Source organism: Archocentrus centrarchus, chromosome 14 (assembly GCF_007364275.1).
Source record: "Archocentrus centrarchus isolate MPI-CPG fArcCen1 chromosome 14, fArcCen1, whole genome shotgun sequence".
Classification (NCBI taxonomy): domain Eukaryota; kingdom Metazoa; phylum Chordata; class Actinopteri; order Cichliformes; family Cichlidae; genus Archocentrus; species Archocentrus centrarchus.
Window position 1 is genome coordinate 27,697,645 of NC_044359.1, and position 14,358 is coordinate 27,712,002.

The 14,358-nt window shown below is 41.2% G+C and overlaps 1 protein-coding gene across 4 annotated transcripts in view; it reads right to left on the reverse strand.

The window, feature by feature from the left end:
• The window catches only part of specc1 (sperm antigen with calponin homology and coiled-coil domains 1), a 76,028-nt gene that overhangs the window by 28,144 nt on the left and 33,526 nt on the right, over nucleotides 1–14,358 (reverse strand). For 2 of the 4 annotated variants that reach the window (XM_030745607.1, XM_030745608.1), the window contains exons 4-10: nucleotides 9,663–11,224; nucleotides 6,973–7,180; nucleotides 6,347–6,420; nucleotides 5,051–5,226; nucleotides 1,276–1,439; nucleotides 410–510; nucleotides 249–324 (exon numbers count right to left, since the gene is read on the reverse strand). In XM_030745607.1, the coding sequence (XP_030601467.1) occupies nucleotides 249–324; nucleotides 410–510; nucleotides 1,276–1,439; nucleotides 5,051–5,226; nucleotides 6,347–6,420; nucleotides 6,973–7,180; nucleotides 9,663–11,224 (2,361 nt within the window). Of the gene's footprint in view, nucleotides 1–248; nucleotides 325–409; nucleotides 511–1,275; nucleotides 1,440–1,881; nucleotides 3,392–5,050; nucleotides 5,227–6,346; nucleotides 6,421–6,972; nucleotides 7,181–9,662; nucleotides 11,225–14,358 lie in introns of those variants that run through there. The other 2 variants (XR_004020952.1, XM_030745609.1) reach the window with 2 other exon arrangements.

Consider the following 14,358-nt stretch of genomic DNA (forward strand, 5'->3'; position numbering starts at 1 on the left):
TAAGAGTCAGGCACAAATTTTACAGCATTGTTTCCAAGGAAAAGAACCATAAAATTTTCCACCAAACCAGGAGCAGTCGGATGTTTGCATGTCGTTATTACCATTCATTAGGTTTGCAATGAGGACACAGTGGACTTTGGCTAAAAACCATCATTTGTTCCTGTATGGCAGTTAAAAGGAAATATGGATATTTGATTGAACTATTATTACTATTACACTATGCCCTAAATTATTTCTGTTTTACATACCATGAGGATGGGAGAATTCTCCATGATTAATTCTTTTCTCCAGTGTCTTTGACAGTGGCTTTATGTGTGAGTGTCTCTAAAAGAAGATAAAACAGTCATCTGAAGCAGGTCCACTTACAGGAAGCTGATATTTGAAGTTTAAAGGGAAACGGGGAGTATACCTGGATAGGGGAGACGGCAGCAGCAGGTGCAGTGCGCACAGGGATCCCACTCAGTGGGCTTCTTGTGGAGGAATGCATCTGAACTGTGTGACCTGGTCCATCTGCAATACCAAGTCATGCAACCACTGAGTTCAGAAGAGCCTTGAGTATTATATTATACATGAAGTGCAAGTACTGTAAAGTCTCTGTATTTACACCTTTTTTTTTTCCATCTTTGTAGATGATAAAATAATCTAAGCAGCAATTTTAATGAGGGACAAAATGACACAGAAATCTTAAAGTCCAAAAGTGTCACCAAGCATCAAAAACAGAGTGTTTGTAGCATTGAGATTAAACAAATGTCACGTGCCAATGTTTCATGTTTATTTATGGTTGGACTCTAGTCTTTTTTATTTCTGATATTTGTGAATTTAATAGTATTTTTTATTCAGGAAAGGTTCTGGTGTTTACCAACTATTTTTAGAAGTCTAACTTGTTTCAGTAAATGAGAAACAGCCTTTGTTAAAAGACAAAATAAACCAAATATTCTGGAACTTTACTTTTGTACCTGCAAATTTTATGCTCCAAATTGAAGCTGCTGAACAAATGTAACGAGAATCTCTGCAACGCAGCTGTAACTAAAGCTCTTAATGAAAAATCCTTCCTTGTCAGTTGCAGATTTACCCAGTATGTCACTTTTGATTTTACTCAAATACAAAAGGAAACACTCCATCCTGCCTGAGATCAACTCAGACCAGACCGTCCCGCCCGCCCGCACACATTACAGAGAAATATTCACTACTCAGCAGCTGCTCTGCTCTGCGGTTACACTCTGTAATGGGATTCCCTGAAAGTGTGTGTTTATGTGTTGAGGTGCTCGAGCTCACTGTGTCCAACAGTATCAAAGGACTTAATGAGGGATTTGACAGTAGCTCCAGGCTCTGTGTTGGCATCTCCGCTGGCGTCGGCGGGTGTGGTCGGGATCATGGAGATGCCGCACCAATGACGGCCGTTATCGGAGTCGGATGCTCTCACCTCTTCACCTTGGGACCTGGCAGACACAATGAATAGGATTGCTGTGTAGAGACATGTATAGCACATATACTAGAGGGAGGAGAAGCTGCAGGCAAAATGTGAACTGGATTTAGAGCTTATCTCATGAGATAACCAATTGATCAGCGAGAAAGGGAAGAAGGCACGTTTTAAAAATAGGCTGTTTGCTCAGTGGATCAACAAGATCATGTGATTAGCTTGAACTAAAGAACTGTCAATAACTGATGACCAGTTGAAGATAAGAAGTTTGGAAAAACCCAATCTGAGCAGGCCAGACACTTTCTGTGCACAGTACCTGTTGAACATTGGACTAAAAGCTACAGTTGAAGGCCTACAGCCTCTTTAATGAAGGATGAGGAAGAAAAGACAAAGACGTTTTTAAACTCACTTCCACAAAGTAGACGGACAGAGAAACACGACTGCAGTTAGACTGGTGCCATTCCATTTATTCATTTGCCTAACGAACAGCAGTCAGACATAATAATATACTTCTATCAGTTCACAAGCATAAAACCAGTCACGAGTCTTTCTAGGCAGAATAAATAAACAGGACATTCATAAATTTTTCATCAAAAGAAAACGCTCACATCATTACTTGCTCATTTTATTTTTTAGAAGGTCTTTTTGAGTGTATCCAAATGTTTACATTTTGAGCACCAGTACCTTCACCTTGGGTTTAAAATATGGCTTTTAAAAACTGTAACCTGAGATCCTGCAACCGTATAATTGTATACTGCCACAGTATGCAATATTTTGCAAGGATTTTGCTGAAAGATGAAATAAACCAAACATGACATCTTCCAAAATTACATCACGGTAACTGAGTGATACATTAAGGATGTTAAATAAAATCTCAGAGTCTGTTTAACGTGATTTTTTTGAGATAAAAAGGTCTTTGTGTTTAATTTGATATCAAATTATGCAGCTAAAAATTGGGAATTAAAGAAAATGAATTCAGCTCATTACTTAAAAGTGGTGCTTTGCAGGAAAAAATAATCCTTTCAGGAACATGTAACACAGTCTTCTTGGTCTAAGGGTTAAAATGGCATGTTTCAGTAGAGCGGTGCAGCTGTTTGTGTTTGTGGCAGTTCCAATTTTGGCACTATAATATTAAGAAAACATTTAAAAGAAATATTGCAATCATTAAAAACAGGCAAATAGAAACAGTGCAGATGATACCTGTGTGATAAGATGTCAGGAATTTATAGTTATTAAGTGTTCTATAGTGCCATCAAATGGCTTAACAGGAGACTGCATTTTATTTCAATCACAGGACTCAAGAGTCTTAAAAAAGGCAAGTTTTAAAATAAACAAGTGACAACAATTTGACTAATATAGTGCTAGTAAGCAGAATATATTAGGTCCAGAACAACCTATTGTATGAATGATATCAACTGGACTTTTCTTCTATTGTGTTGCTCTGGCCTTGCAATGTGCATTTTCTGATGTTACAAGTTTGTCTGGCAGAGTGTTTGGGGAAATTTTAATCTTTGAGCTTTGCTACTCTGAACATGTACCCATATTTTCATTCCTCTACCAGTTTTCAGTGTTATTTCTGTAACACCTCATTTGCTGGACTTTCTGAAAGGCACAATGCAGCTTCACACATTATTAGAAAAAAAGAGTCTCTCAATCATGGCATCTCATCAGAAACACAAAGGAATCACAAAAATAAAGAGTACATTCATTGAGAAACAAAAATACAGTATTTTCAAAAGTTCCAATATGTAAAGACATGAAGAGGAACAGAAGCCAGGCTGTGTCATGAGAATTTGTCTGTGGTTACAGAGGTCACAGTGGCTTACAATGAAACTGTTTTACCACATTACATGTTTAATGTCATATTAAGTGCAACAATAACACTGTCTTCACATGGTGCTGAGGTGAGAGGCGCTTCTTTAGTGCCCTTCTACTGCAGTCTTGGTATCAAAAGTAGCTCCGGAGCTTATTCTGAAAGGAAAAGAAGAAGGGACATGAACTACTATCTATGTGTAACTACGGTGTAAACAGAGATCTTATTTTCTTCTTAGCATTATTATTTTCAAAGCCAGACCTGTGGGCACTTGCAGACTTCTAAAATCTCTGCTCCATGCATACCTCAAAGGATTAATACAGTCACTCAATGTCAAATTTCAATAAAATCACCGGTGATCAAATGTATCTGCAGCAGATGATGCATAGCATGAGTTTATTCCAGTCATGCCGTGCAGATCATCCTGCTATATAACCAAAAAAAATTAAGAGTGTTATTCATTTACAGGACAGCAGGTGGCACCAGATACATCTATTTGAACTAAAGGTTGAGAGAACCAGGCAAAGCAAACCAAAAGGGTAAAATAGCCCTGAGGGTGCAGTCAGCCAGCACACAGAAAGACAGACAGAGTCAGACAGGCTGAAGCAGCAACACGAAGCCAAACACAGACAGGAAGGTCAGTGAGCATCAGCAGCACACAGGGCAGAGAGAGGCAGGCTGGCTGAGCGAGCACTGGCAGGGCAGGAAACTCACCTGGATTTTACATAGGGAGGCTTGTCAGAGGGACATCTTTGACAGAGTCATCACAGGGAGCTGCTGGAGATGGGGAGCGAGGGCAGCGTAACAGCTAATCTTGGGGAGAGTTTGCTGATTTAGCCATGGTCTAAAGCCACTACTATATTCACAAGTACTGCACGAAATCTGAAGAAAGGACATATCTGGTTTTTAAACCAAATATTACTGTTACTTAAACTACTAATGGGTTTTGTGAGGTGAGATTTTATGAATAAAAATGGTTCAAGGCAAAATTGTTTTGCTACCTAAAAAGGATTATACCATGACCAGCCGCAAATAAAAATAGAGCGCTGTATAGTCACAAATCTAAGCAGACTTTGCCACAGAAGTATTTGACCTGGCATGATAATGAAAGAGGACAAGACCATCAAAAACACTATGGTATTTGCACACTAAAACACACTTATATAATAACATGATCTGATGCAATGCTCATCAACATTACTGCACTGCCACAGTCCGACAGCACTATGTGAAGTCTTAAATAGTGTGACAGATTGGTGTGGGATATTTGCTGTAACACACTTGGATCAAAGTGGGATCTGTGATTAGAGCAGATCTGCCACCATGTAATTAAAAAAAAAAAAATCCTATTATCCTATATTATCAATATTCTGAAGTTTGCTGCGTTTTGAGTGTGAAGTTTGAATGTTACTGGAGGGTAAGTGTGGAAGAGGGAGACAGAGAGGGCAGCAGCTTAAAAGGAACAGAATACACAGAGGGAAATACCGCAGGAGACGGCTCATTTACTGTACCAACAGAGTCTGCCAAATCCCGGGAACCTTGACATTAAGACTCCAAGGGTTTGCTCTTGTGAAACAAAAAGATATGAACTAAATTATATCTATACTAAATGTAGATATGTCTTAAGAGATTCTTGGGGGTCATTCTCATTCATACCGCATGTATAAAACACAGCTAGGTGGAGATATGGCAAGACTCTGGCGGGTATCTCATGACCACATATGTACAGGGAGAAAGGAACTGCAGCCCGATGCTAAAAAAGGGGAGATTGGTGGAGGGAGAGGAACTGAAAAAGTGGAGTATGGAGAAGATGGTACCTGACTCCCTGCAGGGCCTCAAGGTCTGCAGAAATCTTTGCGTTGCGATCCTGCTCCTCCTGCAGCTGCCTCCTAAGTGTACGCAGCTCCTGCTGAGCTTCCACCTTGATGTCATTGGCTACGACCACAGCCGTCTGAAGGTCTGCCTGAAAACGCCGCCACTCCTCCTTTTCATCCTAAAGGCAAAAACATGTGGATGCAGATACGCATACAGGTGAATTCATACTAACAGAAAATGACTACAAACCATTTGAATTTAACTGGATGGAAGAATAACTGGTCCTTACGTGAAGGGAAACAAGCGATACTACATGCATTATGTAAAATGGGTTTTGCATATCCTCGTGAATTTTCAATCCAACAATTACAGGAAAAACTACAACAACCCATCAGTGAAATTTTGCTTAGTTATTCCAAACCAAATTTCAGAATGTGCTGTGAAAACTGCCAAGGTGTAAAATTTAAAAACCTCAAGACAGGGAAAAATGGATTTCAACATCAAAAGGTAGGCAGAAAAAGTCTTTGGTTTCCTCTGGGCAACAGACACTGAAAAAAAGACCTGAAAATTTCCCTTCCCACTCAGGTAAAAGTCAAAAACATCTAAGAGCATACTCAGTGTTTTAAAGTCAAAATCAGTGCTTTGTAGATGTATTTTTGGCTATGTAGTCTCCAAGTTACACTGAATCTTGTTTTCTACTGGAACACTGACTTTTTCTAGGGATTCACAGCTTTGACTAGAAATTACAACATTTTTATTATTTTGTCAGACCACCATCCATCAGCAGTCAGATAAATGGCAGACAGAAAGTTCAGCAGTGTACAAACTCAATATAATATAAATCACCATTAATTCCAGCAAGACTTTATCTCACACACAGATAATGTCGATTTTAAAGATTAAACTAAACTGATGTTTATGGAAGAAAATCAATGCCTTCCAAGAAATACAAAAGGTGCCCGCATCAGGACACCACCTGCATATTCCCCAATGCTACTGGAACAATACTTTGTGGAAAGAAGACTCTTTGGCAAAAAGACAAGGAAAAATGAACTTAACGTGATACTCCACCTAGAATCTCTCTCTCTCTCTCTCATCCTTGTAGGGGCTCAAGGACAACTGTAAAAGAATGACTATGGTCACCTGAACTAAACTGGTAAGCACTAAACTGTAACTGTTATCACAGTAACACGGATGCTGTGAATTCTGAGCTTAAAGACCTCAACAACATACTGGAAGAGTGGGATAGTATATGGTAGACATCCAACAACAGGGCTCTCGTCCCTATGATTTCTTACCTTCATCTGCCTATTCATAACTTTCAGTTGTCGCTCAGCTTCAGCCTTCTGCTCCTCCAGCTTTTTGACAAGATCTGCAACAGCAAATTCAAGGTCTTTGAGAACTTCTTCCCAAACGGTACCACAGGTGAGGTCTAGCATACTGCAGATTCAATAAATGAGTGTGCACTACCAGCTGTACAGTTTTCAGTATGGTGGAGAGCACTAAAATAATCATTATCAGACTAAACTCATTCATTATGATTTGCAACAGCTTGTCAAAACACGGCCAGATAAAATTAGCCAACTGCACTTATGGAAAGTCAATGACAGAAGAGTTACAGTATGCACTCACCTTGCATGTCGTTTTTATACACTCTCAGTTGCTAGTTTATGAGCTTTCATAATGCAGTCTCTTCCAACAGTCCTTCTATAAACCCTACCTTCAGTTTTTGAACTGTTTAAAGACATATTGTTTCAGCTCTGTAGTCTATTTGGATGCATTTCTATTACTCTGTCACCCCATTTATGAGAATATATCAGATATTAGAAACCACCAAATCTAAATTGCATTAAGACTTCAAGTTAAGGCTCCACAGAGCACTAGGGAACTGCAGGGAACTGAACACCCAGTTATATGAACTTACTCTCCATGTCCAGGACAGCTTGGTTGGTGTGGCAGTTAACAGCCCTCTGCTGCTCCACCTGGTCCTCCAGCTCGAATATAGTCTCCTTCAGCTCCTTCACCTGGTTCTCAGCCTGGATTCCTGCCTCCTCCAGGGCAGCGACTCGGCTGCATAGATCCAGCTCTCTCTTCTCAGCCCGCTCCTGAAGCTGCTGGCATTTTGCCTCCACCTGTGTAAACATAAAAGAGCTTATAATGACTTTAGTGGATCAATCAGTAAAAACAAAGAGACTGTGTTTCACATGATACTAACAGCTGGCTGTCACTGTGTAAAACAGATGTGTGGTTAAGACACTTCTGGCTGAAGAAAGAATAATAATGTTTTTCACTATATGTGTGTTGGAAGATTAAATAATAGATGCTTATTTCATTATTTATTACATCTCCTCGATGGTTTCATCTGATTGAAACAAACAAGGTTCAGTTTCAATTAAGTGAACATTTACAAAGGTGTGCCTGACAAAACTTATTTGGCATTAGAGGAAATGAGTGACATGCAGGATGGCACTGACTTACAAGTTCTGACTACATCAGTGTTTTCTGCTCCACTGAAGCTGAAGTCAGAGTACCACGATGACTGCTGCTTTGAGAAATGACCTTGTAAGTCAGATCTCTGTGAGAATAACATACTAAAACAAGACACTGATGTAGTCACGCAGGACACCCTCCAACTGACACCATGTGGCTCTAATAGATCAAGATGTTTGTGAGTTAAGTTATGGAGTGGCCTCACCCTCACACCCATGTGCCAGAGGAGAGCTGTGTGACTGAGGGTCCACCCTACTGTTGGCACAACAGTCACAGTCCAATAACGATGACATTACTAAGCTGATGGTGACACATCTCATTTTGGAACAACCACCACCAACATGACCCCAAACCCACAATGCCTCAGCCTTTCTCGGATGTGTGGTTTTGTAGGGGAAAACCAAAGTGAATACTGAAAAACATATGAAAATCATTTAAGTGGCAATGAGTTCATGCGCTGCAGTGGTGAGGCACTCAATACCAATTTAATGGTCATGTTCAAACCAGTGTGTAAGAGGTTTGTCCTCAGTCACACTCAAGAGTTATGAAAATATTATGGCCCTCCTTTCAGCCATATTTTTAATCATTAAGAGGTTTTATACCAGTCAAATCCAACACACGCACAGTATTACAAAATATCAGCTTACAGTAAGTGCAGATGAACAGATCGTTCTTTTGGGAATTCCTGGAAACTTAAACACGGCAAATCACAATTTATATCGCAGGACCTCTTTTTTTTTTTTTTTTTAAGTGCACAGGATCCACACTAAAACTGAACGTGTACATTAAAACACCTGCAAGTAATGTAACCTTTATAGATCCCAGTTTAACTTAAAAACCATTTAATCATTAAAAAAAAAAAAAACAATATAAAGCAAACTGATACATAATATCAGCCTGCTTGTTGCATTTATGTAGTTCTCTAGTAGTGTCAATGCATCCATCATGCAGCATTACTCATGAGCATCACTGCAGCATTAATATGTTACTGACAATGATTTATTTTCACCTTGTTAAAATGGCAATTATCAGCAGTATACTGACACTGGGAGATCATTTCAACATTGGATTTTGGTAGGTTTGTTATGGTAAATTTGCCTATTATGGTCATAACAAGAATATACAGTGTGATGACTGTATGAGAGCTGTCAGTGTACACAATCCATATATACAAGTGTTGCAGATGTGCTGGGTGAGGTGACTGAAGAAGTCTGAGTGGCAGCCACCCTGGGGCCTCCAGTTTACTCTACGCACTTCACAGCAGTCATGTTCACTGCCACAATTTTACACACAAACACTACATAAAAAACTAACACCGTACTTGGTGATGCATGCACAGTATTACAAGATATTACTGGAAACTATTGGTGCTGTGTTTTGCAATTCAATAAGGTTCTCATACATTACTTGGATTTCTGCAAGTGATTATGACATTTTCTTCAGCTAGTTAATGTGATGTGAACACTCATGCTTACTATGGGGGAAAATTAAGCAAGGCATCATTCTGCATTTAATCTCCACAACTGACCACAAGTGTCAACAGCATTTTGTGCTCAGGGGGTGGGGGGGCGATTATGAAACACTGACTGGAACATAATTTTGAGATTTTTTTTTTTTTTAAAAACACAACTGAAAGTGCTCATAGAAAGGTACAAATAACACCACTTCATCCCTTCACGTTATGTGAAGTGAAACTGAATGTGTGAGCTGTCCCATTATATGCAAGATTCCATAAAATTCATTTTTACAGTCTGTGTAGGGAGTTTCCTCAGTCTACAAAATGTTTGCATGCATGGCTCAGAGTATGGGTCAGGTGTGCCCATAAAGTGTTTGTTTTTATACATCACTGTTGTTGTTTGGGAATTGACATACACCTCTTTCAGAGTCCAATTTGTCCATAATCAAACGTTAGAAATGAAACCCCTGCTGTGTACACATGCCACTACGGTGGAAGCAACAAACTATACAGAGGCACTATATGAACATAAATATTTTTTAAATGTAAAACATATTTCTTTTATAGTTCTTATGTATTTAATCAACAGGCCTAGTGAAGGGGCAATTAATCACATATACTACAAATGACAAGATGGAAATTTTTTTATCAGCTTGCACCCCTCTTACCTTAGACATGGAGCCTCGCACATGCTCAGTCTCAGCTTGGGCCTGAAGCAGCTCCTGTCTTAGTTCTGTTAGCTCCACTTCCAGCCGGTCTCTCTCAGTGTGGGCTGTCTTCAGCAAAGTCTGCAGCTCAGTGTTGTCACTGGCACTTTGCATTGCCTTCAGCTCAGTCACCTTTTGCCTCTCAATATCCACCTGTGCCTTCAGCCTACTGTTTTCCAGTCTCAGACCCTCAGCTGTTGCCCTCTGCTCCTCTGCAGCTTGTACTGCCTGACCTCCAACTTCCAGCTCCCTGTCCAGCTGGGCTTGCAACCTGTCTAACTCCTCTCTTAGGCAGCGCACCTGGCTCTGGGCCTCCTGGTGCTCTTCCTCCAGAGCCCGCAGGCTGCCTGTGAGTTGCTGCTGGATGTCCACCAGCTTCTCCCGTTCAAAGCGTGAACTCTCCACCAGCTCAGCATACCTCTGCTCCAGCTCAACCAGTCGAGGCCCTTGGCTACCCAGCTCCTCCTCCCTCTGGGCCTGAGTCTGAGCCTGCTCCTGAAGCCGGACAGCCAGCGTTTCATTCTTCTGGGCCAGCACCTCCAGACGCTCTCTCTGCTGTTGAAGTGAGGTCTGCAGGAGGCGTTTCTCCTCAGCCAGACGCTCATTCTCGGCCGTCAGCTCCTGCACCACTTGCTGCTGGTCAGCCAGCTCCTGCAGTGTTGCCTGCAGCTCCTCTGATGTGCTGTGGTGGCTCTCTTCCATCTTGTGAATCTGTTCTGTCAGGCTCTGCAAGGAGATGTCCTGACCTCTGCCACTGTTAACTACCCCTGTTTGATCAGTGCCCCCACTGACACCACTGCTTGCTGATTCTGAGCGAGATGGGATCTTCTCAAATTCTGAGGAGTCAGGTGATGGTGACCCCTTGGTGATGTCTGAGCTGGAGGATCCAGAGGTTTTGAGTGGGCTGGCAGCAGAGGGGAGATTATGCTGTTGAGGAGCTGAAGAGTCTGAAGACAGACCATTCACCAAAGGCTTCAAGGAGGTTGTTGTGTTTGTACTACAGATAGGAGATGCCTCCAAGCTAAGCAGCTTTTCCTTCAGTGCCTGGTTCTCCTCCCTGAGGGCTGCCAGCTCTCTCTGAAACTTCCCATTCTTCTCTCTCAGCTCTGCGACCAGCACAAGGGCCTCCCCCACCTGTCCATGCTCGCGATCAGCTGCAGGCTCTTGGTGTGATATAGAGTTGGGTGAGGGTAAAGAGGAAGCAGCGGAGGCTTTACCCTTACAGCGCTGCAACTCCATCCTGAGATTGCTGAGCTCTAAGTTTTTAGCCTTTGCCTCAGCGAGAAGCTCCTTTACCTGGCATTCCAGAAGGCCCTTTTCTTGGACCTCCGCATCCGCACGGGATTTGGTTGAATTCCGTGTCTGCTTTGTCAGGGTGGAAAGGCTGGAAGTGCTGGCACTGGAAACCATTCTCTTAGTGGAAGAGCTCTTCAGTTGGTCCCTTAGAGAACTACGGTCTCTTGTTATGGCAGAGGGCATTTCTCTAGGAGCTGGGATTCCAGACTTCTTGACAGTTTGTGCACCTGAAAAACAGACAAAAAAATACATACTGAAACAGTGTTTAATTATCAGAGCTGATTTGTAATTATAACTAAAACATTTCCTTCTCTTTGTCAGCTACACGGCCACTTCAACATCTTGGATCACTGGTTATAAGGGCTTCTTAGCCCGAACAAATCTAAGCCTCTACATCTGATAACCTCTGAAATCATAACTATAACCTTAAAATATAACTACAAACAACACTGAGCAGCTCATAAGTAGAAACATTGTTTTCACAAAATGTGTAAAATTTACAAAACCAATACAAACATTACAATATTCTTTATGAGAAAATAACTTGTGTTTAACAGTTGAAGTGAACTGGATCAAATACACATTTAATTTAGAGTAAAAAATACTTTTAGATTTGGACTGCAAATCTAATGCCTGTCCAGATAAATAATTTGCAATTCACGTATCAAAGATGAACTTGTTCTCAGTAGACTTATCATGTACACTGACAAGGAAAGGTTAATAAAATCAACATACACCCATGCTAGAACCATGAATTTGTTAACATCATGTAATGATACCAATTGAATAGACAGTGCATTGCATTCATGTTTGTATTATTCAGCACTATGGTCACTATACCCTATTCACACATTGTTCTCTGTTTGGACAACAGTGCATCTGCCTGACACTGTCTGTTGCTCGCTGTGACCATTCATGACTGCAGCAGAGCTTAACTGCATCAATGTGGGCCGCAGCCCTGAGCCCTTTCCAGACCCCTCTCAAATATGAAGAGTATTTACTGATGCCTGGCGTGAGCTGGCTGCCATCTGAAAACGCTGTATTGTTTGTTTTCAGATCATCAGCAAACAGCGAGGGAGACACAAGGGGCTTGCTTGTTTCAAAGGACGACAAAGGTCCCTGTGCACGTGGAGCAATCAGGCACAAAGCAGTTTATGCATTAAGCAGTGCTTACGGACAGAGACAGCACTGTCTCTCTCATGCATACAGCATCATCGTCAAGCCCCCAAAGCAAAGGCTAGACAGGCATCCTGTGAGAGAAGACTGAGCATCTCCCTGAGCAACACGCGCACGGACTTAGAGCATACACGCATACAAAACCCACAACAAATGGCCTAGTTTGGAATTAAAAATCCTATACCCTTGTGGGCTCTAAGTACTGCGCCATTGATAGGCTCTCTGCTCAGACTATCCCCTTATTCAATAAGCCAGCAACTATAGCAGAAGCTGCCAACACTGGCACAATTTCTGGGGTACAAAACTGTTTAACATTCCTGCAGTGAGAAGCTGCGCTGCAAATGTGAGGTTCTTCAAGCAGGGAGGTAAACCCACATCAACTGTGTCAACAGAAAATGTTTTTAAATGATGACTTACAACTGTTACACAAAACAATCAAAGTTCAGATTTGAAAGACAATCCTGGACTATGCAAATGATGAATAGCAGAATGAGGTCTGGACACCCGGCTGTCGCTCACTAAAAACAACTACCACCTGCCTGAAATGAAGGGATGCTGTCATTTACAAATGCTGTCAGGTAAAACGGGACACACCTACACTTTACAAAGATCCAAAGAGTTGAATTAACATCCACAGTCACTTTTTCCCTGCAATTCACAGATGAACCCATGACTGACAGAATGAGGACAAAACACACTCCTAAAGTCACACGAAAGAATTGAATATAAAATCCGCACTGAATGTTTATTCCAATTTACTGTCCACTACAGGAAGCATCAGCCACACGTGGGAGGGAAAGAAACACTTACCAGCTTGTGCCTATCTTATGGTCACTGGTCATATTGTCATTATGGGTGTTAATAAAGAGAGGGTAAATAGGTCTTTGTGAGACAGAGTCCGATGTGATTAAGATCAGTATATTCTCTTGAGAATGAGTGAGATGCCAAGAGTGGGACTGTGGGCCAGCCTTCCATTCACTCTTCCTTCATCTTCTGTTTTCTTTTTGCTCTTAGTGAATAAAACCCAGATGGAGCACATGAACTCACTCATCTTTAGATCGCCCACCTCTTTAGCCATGACATCACCACAGCTGCTTCATGTGCACAGAGAAATGACACCAGTGTCAATGTCGGCAGTCAGCACATGCAAAAAGACAGGATGCTAAAGAGCCACAAGTATATAGGCACAAGTATACAGAGGCCAGGAGTTACAGAACCACAAAAAAAAGGATGCAAGGCTTTATAGTAGAGGTACCTCGCACTCAACTGTATCCAAATTCTACCCATTACCTTAAATCCAAAACCACTTACAGTACATTTCAGTCAGGACTGTTGCAGTCACCAGAAGACTGATATTTATATCTGCAGTAATTTATATGTGGTGGTATGGCTTTGTTCTTCAACATATCTACTGTCCTGTGTGTATAAATGGGAAACCAGAGGAAAGCAGAGCAGCAGCCAGACCTCTGTACAGAAAAGAGTCAACATTGATTAAGTCAGAAAGGAGGAGCCAGTGAGTTACAAAGTGGCTTGCAGATGCATGAAGAATCCTGAAAGAGTTTAAATACCATGCTGGATATGAGATTTGCTAACTGGATGAGCAGAAGTATACTGGCTGGGATTTAGATCAGCGCATCTTTTGGGATTCATGGCACTGAACAGGTTTAAATTCCTTAAGGTTACTGAACATTTGATATGTCACTGCTGACAGGTGACAGTATTTGTGGTAACATTTACAACTCCAGTAAGCTTGTTAGCTGTAGAATGTTTATTACTTTATACTCATTTTGATCATCTAACTTTCACAAGGTTTGCTAAACTTGGAATGACTTACTGAAACAAAATAGCCTAGATTAGATTCTTCTTAAAGTGGTCAGTGGTATAAAACATGATAATTAATTAAAGACAGGGAATGACAAGAGTGAGAACGGCTTTTACTGAGACACTGCAGTTGAGGTGACTGTAAAAGACGTACTTAACCTCCAGTTGCTGCAGCGGAGCCTCTCAGTGGGTAAAAAATATGGCACTGCTCTAAATGACACTGTTTTTTTCCCCCTTTAAAAATAACAGGAACTTCATCAGTGTCCAAGGTCCAAGAACCACAAAAGTAAACAAAAGAACCATTAAATAATTTAAACATCAAGTTTTCTGGAAAGAGTTTTGAGTAAAACATACCACTGAAAAA